The sequence below is a fragment of the Xenopus tropicalis genome, chromosome 9, assembly GCF_000004195.4.
Source record: "Xenopus tropicalis strain Nigerian chromosome 9, UCB_Xtro_10.0, whole genome shotgun sequence".
NCBI classification, from domain to species: Eukaryota; Metazoa; Chordata; class Amphibia; order Anura; family Pipidae; genus Xenopus; species Xenopus tropicalis.
This window is the reverse complement of record NC_030685.2, coordinates 53,820,040-53,833,989: the sequence shown is the minus strand read 5'-3', so window position 1 is coordinate 53,833,989 and position 13,950 is coordinate 53,820,040. Positions and strand designations below refer to the sequence as shown.

The 13,950-nt window shown below is 38.1% G+C and overlaps 1 protein-coding gene across 5 annotated transcripts in view; it reads left to right on the top strand.

Moving 5' to 3' along the window:
* Positions 1–11,735, top strand: part of trak2 (trafficking protein, kinesin binding 2) — a 30,881-nt gene extending 19,146 nt beyond the window's left edge. For all 5 annotated transcript variants that reach the window (XM_002936536.4, XM_012971167.3, XM_004917779.4 and 2 more), the window contains 11 exons: positions 1,023–1,232; positions 3,270–3,348; positions 3,768–3,898; positions 3,998–4,072; positions 5,052–5,189; positions 5,291–5,370; positions 5,947–6,159; positions 7,612–7,898; positions 7,989–8,258; positions 8,835–8,934; positions 9,060–11,735. In XM_002936536.4, coding sequence (XP_002936582.1) covers positions 1,023–1,232; positions 3,270–3,348; positions 3,768–3,898; positions 3,998–4,072; positions 5,052–5,189; positions 5,291–5,370; positions 5,947–6,159; positions 7,612–7,898; positions 7,989–8,258; positions 8,835–8,934; positions 9,060–9,711 — 2,235 coding nt within the window. In that variant the 3' untranslated portion in view covers positions 9,712–11,735. The remainder of the gene's footprint in view (positions 1–1,022; positions 1,233–3,269; positions 3,349–3,767; positions 3,899–3,997; positions 4,073–5,051; positions 5,190–5,290; positions 5,371–5,946; positions 6,160–7,611; positions 7,899–7,988; positions 8,259–8,834; positions 8,935–9,059) is intronic.
* Positions 11,736–13,950: the final 2,215 nt, after the last annotated feature.

The following is a 13,950-nucleotide window of genomic DNA, read 5'->3' as shown; positions in this document are numbered from 1 at the left end:
CATGCGCAGATTTTATTGTTAGCCGACCGAAATGTTCTAACCTGGCCAAACAACTAAATTGCCAATTGCCATTGTATGAAAATTATCGGGACGATAAATAATACTCTGAGTGGGGGTTTAATTCTCTTTCTGTATGAATCTTCAGTATGATAAAATCAAATTTTAACTGACCCTTTTGGTTGACTGGTGTGCAAAAATAGTATACTTGCTTGTGAGAAAGCTAACCATGAATGCCTTAAAGTAGATTGCTACCCTTGCTATGCTTGCTATGTTCTTTTCTTTGGGTGTGTGTCTGCCTCTCTGTCCTGTGCTGGTCAGTGAGGTAGGAATATTATATACTGTAGATTATATATTATATGATAGGAAACCAAACCCAATTAATTAATTTTGCCCCTAGTTTAAGATTGTGGGGTGTTTCTCAGGAATGATTCTTTGACACCCAGGTAGTTGTGCAAGCTCACTGTTTATTGAGCAGTAATGGAAATCCAGAAGAAATTACTTAGCAATTAATCATAATATGTTTTCAAACTTTGCAGCTTGAAATATTTGCCTAAAATGTAAAGAATCATTAATTTTATTATGATTTGTTCAGTAGTGTCCCTTCAGAAGAATACTAGATAGATAGATAGATAGATTGACTTATGTCCCTTATATAGGATCCCTTATCCGGAAACCCGTTATCCAGAAAGTTCCGAATTACGGAAAGGTCATCTCCCATAGACACCATTATAAGCAAATAATACTAATTTTTAATAATGATTTCCTTTTTCTCTGTAGTAATAAAACAGAACCTTCTACTTGACCCCAACTAAGATATAATTAATCCTTATTGGAGGCTAAACAATCCTTTTGGGTTTATTTAGTGTTTAAATGATTCTTTAGTAGACTTAAGGTATGGAGATCCAAATTACAGAAAGTTTCCTTATGCAGAAAGCCCCATGTCCCGGGCATTCTGGATAACAGGTCCTATACCTGTATTTGATGTGGTGCTTAAGGTAGATTTTCTGCCTCTACCCCTACAGGTTAACCAACTCCAGCATGAATTGTCCAAGAAAGAAGATCTCCTTAGGGTTGTGTCCATCGCCTCAGAGGAGAGTGAGACTGACTCTAGTTGCTCCACCCCTTTGCGCTCCAATGATTCATTCACTATTTCACACAGCCTGCTGCAGCTGGAAAATTTGCATGGGAAACTCCGGGAATTAGAAGAGGAGAACTTTTCTTTACGCACAAAGGTATATCAGAATCCACCAGAACGCTACCTCAAATATTTTGATGTGTAAAAGCAGCTTTTGTAGTAGGCATCTTCAGGGTTTTTTTGTAGTTGTTTTGTTTCCTCACCTCAGCAGATAGGCTAGGTCCAACTTGCCCATTTGACTGTAAAAATAAAAATACATACCACTGCAACCAATCAGATTTTATTATTGTAACTTTAACACTCTAATCAAAGATACTTGCTTATTCGTTGCTATACTGAACTGTACTGGTGCAAATATAGCCCTGCAATACTAAATGAGTATACAGTGTTAGTATTGCTATGTTGATTTTTTTTTTTTTAAATAAATCAACTTGTGTGGAAGATGCTGAATTTGATGGGCCTTGTGGAATATAAAGTAATGGCACATTTTACCCTGTTCATTGTACCCATAGCAATCTTGAATCAATTTGTTTTTACCAAAACATCTAATTGGTTGCTATAGATTACTGGACTGAATGAAACTTTGCCCATTTTTCTACCCAGCATGTTTTTATATGCCCCATTATCTCTGATAGTATTCAAGAGAAATCCAATAAAACTTTATTGATTTAAGGCATGGCTTGTTATCTTAAAGTATAAAACCAGTATTTCATTAATCTTCCAGCTGAAAGTGTGGACAGAAGATTGCTACAAGTAGCAGATACTACTGCCTGTGTGGCTGAGGTTGTAGGCTACTGCCACACTGGTGTTTTCTCAGCCTCTAGAAACCATCGCTCTACACCTATCTGCTTTATGGTGTGCGTTGCCCTGGGTGTATACACACAGGTTTTGGCACTGAAATCCACTCCATGTGTCTGCACCCAAGCCCATGCTGTGTCTCTGGGTGCAGACACATCATAAAGCAGATCACACTGGAGGGGTTTCTTGCAGGGATGCACTGAATCCAGGATCCTTATTTGGCAGGGTTTGGATTCAGCTGAATCCACAGTCCTGGCCAAACCTGGTCATGCTAATTAGTATTTGGAAGAGTTAAATGTCCGCGTGAACACGGAAGTGGAAATTTTTCAGGGGTTCGGATTTGACCGAATCCACGGTCCTGGCCAAACCGAATCGTAATGAGCATATGCTAATTAGGATTTGGAAGGGTTAAATGTCCGCGTGAACACAGAAGTGGAAATTTTTTCATTTTAAAAAACGGCATTTAACGCTTCCAAATCCTAATTTGCACATGCTAATTAGGATTCGGTTCGGTATTCGGCCGAATCCCTTACAATGGATTCAGGGGTTCGGCTGAACCTGAAAAACTGGGTTTGGGGCATCTCTAGTTTCTTGGCCTGCACTTATACACAGGTCGAGAAGATGTCCCGTGTAGCAGTACACAAAAGTAATTCAGTCTTCAAGATGGATTGCTTTGCTGGATGGAACTGCATGCACATTGAATGTGCATTGACAGTGTATAGTGGGAGGCCTGCTCTTGGGGTAGATGGTGGGCTATTTGTTAATGAACTGCAAATACATTACCAACACCTGAAATGTTTAGTATTATATAAGTGCATAATATATAAGTACATAATATATAAGTTCAAACCTTTTTTCACAAAAACACTTTTCCTATGCCTACTCATCAAACATTATGACCATAAAACTTCTTTACCCTTTTCATCACAGACACTGAACTTGGCCAGGTAATTTCAATGGATAAACAGATGCTTTAAAGATTCATTCCTACTAATTATTTTATAGTATGTCCCCCAAACAGATGATTTATATGTGTCTGTTCTCCCCAGATCTGTGTGATATATAGTGCCAGGGTGTGGGTACATTAGAGGTGGGTAAAAGGGTTGGCAAAGGATTAGAAATCCAATGTTGTTTCACAGAGGTAGTGTTAGAAAAATGCCTCTTTAGTGGTAAGCACAGAACAATATCTTAAATATGGTGACTGTATTAAAAGAAGTTTTTGCCCAGCATAGCACTGTCTTGAGCAACATTAAGTATTCAAATCTATAAGTAAAAAGGCACGTGACATAGGGTAAGTATAACTTATGCTGATAAATGATTTTGCAATTTATTTTAGGCTAGCCACCTGAAAACAGAACAAATAACCTATGAGGAGAAAGAACAACAATTGGTTATTGACTGTGTGAACGAAATACGTAAGTGTTAATACTTATGGCACACGTTGCAAAAAGTGCCTTTAATGTCATCTTCTACAGCTGTTATTTTCAGTGAGAAATGTTTTCAGAAGACCTAAAATGAACACCTTAAATGAAAATGCCATTTTGTCTGCAGCTTTAGGTCAAAATACTTTAATTAGTATATAAATGAAAATGATATGCTAGGTGATCTGTAAGACGTGCACAATAGAAATGTGCACTAGGAAGGAGTGTCTGTGCTACTCAGCCATATTGCAATTAAAACCCCTGTAGTATCACTGTTACTTACAAAACTCCAAGTGCACAAATGATGTACATTGGTTTATTGCATATATTTTGACATTCTACATGTACCAATCATTGTAAATAATGATTTTCTGGTGCAAAAATCCTTATCATAGTAATTGTCCTTTCCATAGGGGAATCCAATGTTCAGATCAACAAGTTAACAGACGAGCTGGCGAGTAAGTCAGAGGATATTATCCGATACCAAGAGGAAATATCAACAGTGCTCTCTCAAGTTGTTGATCTTCAGCATAAGCTAAGAGAGGTATGTATCCTATAGTTCTTGTAGTGTGGACAAAGAAGTCCATATGATGGTGCTCCTTGGCCATTTAATTAAAAATTTCATTTTTTTTTTTTTTAAAAGGGTGCAGTAGAGAAGGAAGAGCTAAGAATTCACCTACAGGCATCTAAGGAAGCCCAGAGGCAGCTGACTGCTGAGGTGGGTTTGTTGGGGATGAGATACAGTTAACTAACTTTTCTACACCAAAATGAGCTGTTTATTTTGAAATGTGATCACTGCAGTTTCTATTCTGGCTTTTTTAAAATAATATTAAGGCAGTGATCAGGGTCACCCTGAGCTAATAAGTTTATAGATATAGGAAAACATTCATCCCCTGCCACTGCTCCAGGTGGCCAGCACCACTTTTTGGGAACCACTGACATAAGGGACTTATTGAGATGTCAATTTGTGTAACAGTTAATATAGTTGTTTTTCTGAATATAGTTTCCAGTATTCACTAAAGGTCGATAAAACAAGTGATATTTATAGCATGTGTTAAAAATATTATCACTTCTTATTTTTTGTGACTTAACGATCGATTCACTTAAAGGACACTTGTCATAATTAAGAAGCGATGTTGTTTGTGTTATTTATCTGGCGATGAGCAATTTTAAGAGATATTTTATCGCATGCGCGATATTTTTTGCCACACGCGATATTAGCACACGCTATTACGCACATAGCAGTTCGTTTCTGAAAACTGTTCTTGAAAATTACCATTTCCCTGAAAACACAAGAATGCATCACTCTAAGAAGATCACATACTTGAAAAAATCTGCAAACTCCATCTTGTCACCACAGACAAACACCAGCTGCAATTTTGTTCAGTAACGCCTACTCCTGGGAGGCGTTAAGCTTCATATGTGTTTGTGAATCATGCGTTAGTATTATTTCTATGCGATAATTACCGCAATGCGATAAAAATAACGCAAAAAAGCATGTGATAAGCGTTATCGACCTTTAGTGAATGAGCCCCATAGTGTATTCAAAATCTTTTCATACTAGATTCATCAACATATTATGACTTAATGCTACTAAGAACATATCCTTTTTAGGGACAGAGAAATTAATTGCACACATTCCCTTAAAAGGCCAAAAGGTCCATTATCTTGACGCAGGTTGTGTTTTTCGGTTGCAGCTCCACGATTTACAGGACAGAAATGCAGAAATCCAGGGGATGCTACAGGAATATCAAGATGAGTTAAAAATGATGCGATGCAAAGCCAGCCCCTCAGCTCTTCTCAGACGCCCCCAGTCCTGTAGTATTTTTCCAGTGGTATGAGCTCCCAGAAAATATTTATCTCCAATGAAAATATGGTACCACAAATTTTAATTTTACTTTAATGTATAATTTTATCTTAATTTTACTTTACCCAGGACTCACTGGCAGCTGAGATTGAGGGCACAATGCGAAGGGAGTGCAGCTTGGATGAAGTATCTTGCCATGGAGAACGAAGGTACAATCCTTTTGTGAATATTTATATTTGATTCCTGGTTCTAAATACAATTAAATAACTCAAATGGCTTTCATTCATTACTTTAATATGTGATCTTTCTGTGATTATATAAATAAATACATATATATATACATATAATATAATATATAATAATATATAATATAATATATATAATACACAAGAACCACAAATATCATGTGAATTATATTCTTAAAAATGGTGGTTAGTGATGTCATTAGCTATATCAGCGCTTAGGAATGTAATTTCTGCCACGTCACTCACTTAAACTTGTGTATTGTAATAAATAAATTAGTTCCCATTGTAAAATATGAGGAGATTAGAAGTCACCTTGGAGTTCCATGACCTTTATAAAAGCACTCAGCTGATTCTCATGAAACTTGGTGACTTATAATATCCTTATATTTTACCTCAAGGGGTTACTTTATTTCTAGTGCTGCACATGATGATCTTCATCAAATCAGCTGGTTGGGTCAACCAATTGCAAATACACAAAACAATGAATGCTGGGAATGGGACCAAATTAATTTCCTTTTGATTTTTAATTACATATTTTAGGAGTCAGCCAAAACGTGTCTTCGATACTGTAAAGGTTGCAAATGATGTACGTAGCAGATCTTCATCATATCCACTTCCTTTGCCAATACCCGGCTCAAACCATTCTGCTGTGGTCATGACGGCTGTGCCTTTTGGTTCTAAAATGACAGATGAGAAGAAGAAAAGTGAAGCAGTTTTGTTTCAGGAAGATGCAGAAGTGAACAAACTTGCTAAGTTGGTATCCGTCCAAATCAAAAGTCATTGTACCCTTTCTGTAGAAACTTGTTAAATGGTCATAAAAAGAAAAAATGATGTAACATTTAACTTAGTAGTTGTTTAAAGCTGGGGTGCACCACAAATACTTTTAACCTTTATTAGAGTAACTGAAACATGTCAAAAATTAACTGTTTGATCAGTAGCGAAGAACAGCGCAATATATCTCTGCTATCTAGGGAGACTAACTGCTCTGAAATGCCTTTCCATCAGCAGCAATAGGAGTCGCCAGTGGAAAGCTCTTCGCATTGCTTTGTTATTCCGAAGTCACTTGAAGTTTCCTCCTGCTGGCTTCATGCAAAGTAATGCAAAAGGCTTTCCACCAGTGACTCCTTTTGTTGCTGATTAAAAGGCATTTTAGAGCAGTTATTTTCCCATGATAGCAGAGATCTATCACGAATGACTGAACCACTCTGTGGGACATCAGCCTAAAGGTGGCCATACCCGGGCCAATTGTAGCTGCCGATATCAGTCCCTTAGACTGATTCGTCAGCTTATTGGCCTGTGTAGGGGCAGCAATGACGGGCCTGAAATCGGCCAGATATCGATCGACAGGCTAAAAAATTGTCTCCGAACCGACTGCGCCCATTACAGTCGTTACAATTTGATTGTTTGGCCCCAGGGCCAAATGACCGAATTAGCCTAAATTCCCCCGATATCGCCCACCCGTAGGTGGGGATATCGGGAGAAGATCCACTTGCTTGGCGACCTCGCCAGGTGGGCAGATCTTTGCATGTATGGCCACCTTTAAGCAGAGAGCAGAGTCTGTGGTGCAGTAGCATTTGAAGGCAAGACACAGGGGTGTCTGGCTAAAACATAAACTTAGGTCCGATAGCTGCTACTTAAGTTTAATTTTATCCTGATAACTACAGCACACAAAGGCTAATAGCACAGGCTTGGCATCTCTTTGTGGAGAAAATGTAGAAGGAGAGAAGCCAGTGGTCTTCCATCCACTCTGCTGTGTCTTGACACAGAGTTGGCCTGTGTGCAGACACACAGAGTGGATATCGCCATTATTGCACATTAGTGCAGAGACATTGCAGAGTGGGTAGGAGTTCATTAGCTTTGCAGGCAGAGAGAAGCAAAGACTGTGCCTAGTGTGCCATTTAGTGCCACTTACACATGCTGCAGAGCCCTAAAAGATACAGAAAGCCAGCTTTGAAATATGTGTATCTTGCATGTATTGGTTCACAAATTTGTTTTATGTAAACAAAGTCTTATTCCATATTAAGATATTCACATGCAAGAATTACAATAAGTTCGGCGTTTCAGCTGAAAATATCGTATTCATTTGTGCTTAGCATTTGTGCCTTATAAAAATAGCTTGAGATTGTTTTGCAGTAACTAGTAACTACTTTATAAGCATGTGATCACTGAAGCTGTTTATTTTATTAAAGTCTCTACCTTTTCTAGGAACCCTCCAAAGCCAGAGGTGCTGGGAGACAGTTTGGAAGTTGCCCTGCACAGACTTCACCTCCGGAGACAAAATTATATAAGTGAAAAGCAGTTCTTCAGGGATGAGTGTGCAAGGAAGTTAAAGCTGCTGGAGGATGAAGGGGATAACAGTGGGTGTAGCACTCCTACTGGAAGTGTCCTATCAGAGGCAACACACAATTCGGATGTCACAGATTGTTCTGCTGCATCCAGTTCTCTGCGCAGCCTCCTTCCAGAAAAACTTCAGATTGTCAAACCTCTAGAGGGTGAGTGCTCAGACTCATATTTTTCTTATGCAAAAATGTAGGATATACAGAATTATCACACAGAATTATCAACATTTATTTTATGTTCAGGCTCCCAAACTCTCTTCCACTGGCAACAGCTGGCTCAACCTAACCTTGGTACAATACTGGACCCCCGGCCAGGAGTCATGACCAAAGGTTTTAAACCACTTCCAGAGGATGCTGAGTACCACCTTTGTGACCTAGAGGAAGATGAGAATGATGATGATGAGGAGGAGGGAGGCATAACATTTCAAGTGCAAAAAAGGGAAGATGTTGTGCCAAACAACACTTTAAGTATTTTCTTGCCACCCATTGCTGTCTCGTCCACTTCATCTTCTGGTAATGAGCTAGAAACAAAAATCATGTTGTTTCCTATTGTTAAAAAGTATGCCTATCTGTTTCATATAATTCATTTTCAGTCAATAAATATAGTATTTAATGAAGCTGTGGGTACTCTTGCTTTAAAACAAGAAATCTGTATTTGTTTTCTTGGGAAGAAAGGGCAGATTACAAATTGAAGGGAAAATCTACTCATCGGTTTAGAACAAACAATATAAAATGTTATATGATTTTCAGGAATTTCCACTTTTTTTGAAAGTGCTGAATTGAAAAGAGATATTGCTTGGCAAACTTAAGAAAACATTGGCATAGTTCCTGACTGATTGATCTCTGTTTCATTGAAGTCTCTGAAAGAAAATCAGGGCAATGGCGAAGTCTTTAATAAAGAATTTATTTGTTGATGCTATATTTAAATAATCATAATTATAACCATGCTCAGTCAAGTAAACTCCAAGTAAAAAAAATCTAAGCCAATCTTTCATACTTAACATTTTCTTTAGCAGTATGTTTTGTTATAATAAAGCAACAATTATGCATTTCTAAGCAAGATAAACTGCTTCATATTTTTTATTGTAGGTATAAACCCAGGCAAGTGCCAGGGCTTCACAAACTCAACATTCACCTTTACCACCTGCCGAATATTACACCCATCTGACATCACTCAGGTTACCCCCAGGTGAGAATCTTGGGCATAAACTGTCTCAGTTGTAAGCAAGTTTTGTTGGATAGAGACCGCTGTATGTAACCATTTATTGTATTGTGTGCACAGCATGCTTAATATTTCGTGTTTTCCCTCCCTAGTTCCATGTACACTCCATTGTTCTTTGGAGGCAGCAGTGGGTGTTCAACAAGCACTACTTGTCGGCTGAGTGTTGGTGAAGCCATAAGCAAAACAGTTGATAGCACAAGTACGTTCAGCAGTACCACTAACTTAACCCAACTCTTGCAAGAACAAGGAATATCGGCAAAGCTGGACAAGCCTTTTGATGTAGAGAAGCCACAACTTCTACGCCCACAAAGTTTGGCACTTCCCTCCACCCCACCCAATTCTCCCTCTTATTCCCCATCCCCTTTGACATCCGAGCCACTGGAAAATCAATCTGAAAACTTTCTAGCAGTTTCCAAACCGGCTGAGAGTTTTCTGCAGGAAATGTATGGCTTTAAATTAACCAAGAAGCAGCCTGATGTGGGACAGCAGAAGATGAATTTGGTGGATCGACTTAAAAGGTTGGGTATTGCAAGAGTTGTTAACCAGCCAGCAACAGGTGACATAGAGCCAAACTCAGCACTCGGCAGTGGTTTACGACGCCAAGAGTCTGCTGTCTTTGTTGGAACAAGTAGTAGTTTATTAGGTGGACTAAGAAGGAATCAGAGTCTTCCGGCTCTTATAGGTGGTCTCGTACCACCTGTTTGCACATCCTCTCCGAAAATGGGTAGCTTAAAAGAAGACTGAAAAAGTACACTTTAGGCTTAGTATGCTTAATAATAAGGGACTCCTAGAATGTAATGCAAAAATGGGTTTGAGAGGTCTCTGTATGTAGGATGAAGGAAGGAACTGTAGGTGTGCTAGGGGAGAGAGAGTGAAAAGGTAAGTCAGAAGACTAAATGTTTTGTGCTAAATATTAGAGGGACCAATGTAAGTGATACTTGAAGGATTAAGAATTGTCCATTTAAAATGTATTCGTAAGTCATCAGAGAGCCTGTGTGAAATACAAGCTTAAATAATTGTAGAGGTAACCCTCATTTGCCAGTGTGCTTGTCCCATGGAAACACTTTGCTAATACTTGTAACAATAGTGAGTAAATACAGTGATAGTAGGCTGTGGTTGTTCAAGCTTTCTCATCAGCTGCTGCATAATTCTGTGCCATTTTAATTGTGCAAATAGAAATATTCTACTTCCCTTTCCAGTGAACCTGATCTGAGGATCTAGAGAACAATGGACTTCAAAGGGAAATTGTAAACATTTGAGAAAGATCTGTTACATTAAGTGTTAAAAATAACAAGGATCAAAAGGGCAGATTTCTTCTAGTAAAGGAAAATTTATTCCCTAAAAGGGAGACAAAGCACAAAATTGAGTTTTCTTTAAAAAGACAATTGATAATGGTTTAGGCAATGAAGACCGTTCAGGGCTTTTTCGCCAGACTGAACCTCAGTGGAGGTGAAGGATCTTTAATTTTTGTTTCCCCAAACCCCCTCATATTTATATTTCCATAAGCTATTGTCTGAAGAGTAATGGAGACCGTTGATAATGCAGCTGCAACAACAGCCCTGGGCATGATATCAGATTTATTTGTATACTTTAGTGTAAATATTAACCAGCCAGTTAACATTCTTTCCAGCAGTGTTTATAATCTAGTAATGTTAAGCTTTTATGCCTGTCTCCTAGCAGACACCTCATGAATTATTGCAATATTGTTTGTGGGCTAACAGGTACAGTAGAATTAAAAAGTAGAACAAGGCTCTAAACCTTACTGCATGCAATATATATTTACTTTCTGGCTTCACGTTAGATTATCTATAGCTCTTCTGTATTTATCTTGCTACATGTTATCACCAGTAGGCAAAGGGTTAGCAAAGGAAGGCCAGGACAAAACGCAAAAATATTTTCTAGCTGCCAAAGCTAATCTTTGGAGTCCTGCTTGCTGTATATGTTTATTCAAATGTTGAAACTAAGGCAATGATATCCTTCCTGTGCTCCCCCCCTAATATGGCATTGAACTACACCCACCAGTTATCTTGATATACCTAAACGCTGTGACAAAATGCAGGGAGTTGGAATTCAGTATGAGCTGGGGGGAAACAAGTCAGGCATCCCTGAAATAATGCATAAGTGCCATAAAATAAGAGTAGATGACTTTCTGAATGTAAAGGAGAACATGGGGTGACATAATAAACAGTCATTTTATTTCAGAGGAGAAATCTATACCAATATACTGTAAATGTGTCCAATAAGATGTAGTAAGGGAAGACAATGTATATTTATTTACCTACCTCTGTGTTGGTTTCTTCCCCCCCTAAACTTTTAGCCAACCAGTGTAGCTTTTACTTTCTCTTCCATATTTACTCTTTGTACCACATAATATGAACCTGATATATTGTCCTTATGCAGTGTTAAAAAAAAAAAACCCAAAAAACAAAGTTAAATAGGATAGGATTTTGGGCTCAATCTGTGAATCTGTTCACTTACAGAACATGAATCTGATTGGCTTCGCTCTCCAGTGGAATCTTTCCTGGTTTTCTTGGTTTAGGGACATTCCTGATTACAATTATTATTAGACTTTGTTGTGCTGCCAACATTTCTGGTTTTGTAAAGGGCAGGAACAAAAAGATGTTTTACCTGTGTTTCATATTATTTCTCTAAGGTATTTTACTGCTCAGCGATGTATATTTCTTATAATGCATTGTTGCCTAGAATATTCCACATACCTTGTTTTTATGTAAGCTACCAATAAAGATTTCAGATCTTTGTACTTTTAACTGCAGTATAACTGTTTTTTATTTTAAAGCTGGGAGGTATTTACAACATCATAAATGTCGGTAAAAAAATGAAATAGTGTCAAAAACATGTTTTTCTTGCTGAACAAAAGGTAATGAAATCTTGTAACCTATGTTATATATAAAGACCAGATAATGAATACACAGTTGTATAACTGTAGTATGATAGTTTAATATAAATTAGACACTGAAATTATAGGGTAAGATTTGCTCTTTTACTGTGGTTGCCAAACTAGTAGAATTTTGGCCAGTCGCCAGATCAGGCTGACCAGTTACTTGACTCTTTGCCAGCAACACATCATCCTCAGTCAATGGTATTTTCCAGCTTACCTGATTAATATCTAAATGTGAAGGGCATGAAGATTGGTTTATGGACTATATATGGGTCAGTAGGCCGCCAACTAGATCAGTAGTTTGGCATTAACATGAAGGTAACAAAGAATCCTAAATTCCCCTTACTTATGTGACTGATCCTCATAAGGATCAAGTCTTAGTTATATTATAGTGCAGTCAAGTTAAATCTTCTGATGAAGTGGCCTTGAGCCACGAAACGCGTCAAGCTAGGGAGTTTCAGTTCTGCTATTTTTGTATCATGTTTTTAATGGAAGCTATAAATAAAGAATGATTATTTTAATCTAATACAGTAGTCCTGGCGTGCTCCATCCTATCACATTCCTTTTTATAGTGCAGTCAAGAGCCTGCCTGCTTTATATACAGCACTGGCCATAGTCCACTACCGTGCATTGAAGTTTAGCATTCTGCAGGGGACTAGAGCCACTCAACAAACATTCTATGGCATTCCCCAGTTCATTCTCGCTCATTTGGATTCCTCATAGCTGCTGCTATTTTTGCAAGCTTACACGTAGAGCTTAAAAAGGGCAGTTCACCTTTACATTAATATTTAGTATGTTATAGAATGACCCTATACCTAGCAACTTTGCGAGTGGTCTTCATTATTTATTTTTATAGTTTTCAAGTGATTAGCCTTCCACTTCTACTGCTTTCAAATGGTGGTCATTGGCCCTGACCCTGGTTTCTTAGGTAAACAAGACCCTAGCAACCAGATAGCTGCTAAAATCCTAAAATGGAGATCTGCTAAACAAAAAGCTAAGTAGCTAAAAAAAATTAACTAAAAGTAAATTTAAAGGTGAACAACCCCTTTAAAGTACTCAGGTGTGGGTAATATTGTGTAAAGTGCTGTAGTCTTGGGGAAAAAAATTGCACAAAATTGTTATCAGCTTTGAAAAAGGAACAAAAATGTTCTGAAAGCTTGCTATGATTATCTTGTCTTTACATGTGTTTTAGCAGAGCCAATTGTCAGTATTGTCTATGGCAGGGTATTTTTGGCTTTAGTAGCTGTGACAAGTAGCTGCTACTAAGTAGCTCCATGTGTCTTCACCCTAAAGCTTATTGGCAGAATTTCTAACAGCATTTTGAAATGTTATTGCTGACACAGGTGGATTTGGGTACACTGCTCAAATGCACAGTTTTGGGGCCTGAAAATTGCTTTGTATCAGTGGCGTCAGGCAGATTTCTATCAATGAATGGCATCACAGCTGGGTTTGGGCTTTTGAGCCATGTATGTTATGAGCCTAAAGATTATGCAATGTGAAACCTCCAATGTGACAGACAATAACACTTTTAAGGTTTGTGTAATATCTGAATGATTTTATAACAGAAAGGGGTGCTTAAAACATGATAGATGATGGAGACACCCTGTCTGGTTCTCCTCCAGTGGCAGCCCAAGTGAGACCCATGGCAAGGTGCTCTGTGCAGAATGGGGTACATAAAGTTGCACCTTATGCTACATGGAGCACTGCCTGCACTTGGGCAATAGTGGGCAGCACGGGGGCCCCCACTGGAACCCTCTGTGGTACACATATAATCAGTATATTCTCTGATTTCCACTGGGTATTTCTACCCTCCCAAAAAACAGACATCTTTTTACAGAAAAGATGAATTTGGAAAATAGTTGTAGTAAAATAATGATTTTACACCACAAAATCACCAAACAACAAATTTACAAAGTTCACAGACTAAACGCCAATTATTTTGTATACACCATAAGTAAAAAAGCATTTTGCCCCTTTAACTCCATCCTTCTGAATCTGATAACTCCAGCAAAGTGTAGTTAATAACTTCAACTTGGCATAAGTTGTACTGATTTATATGGAGAAATGTGCTACTTTCTCCCCAT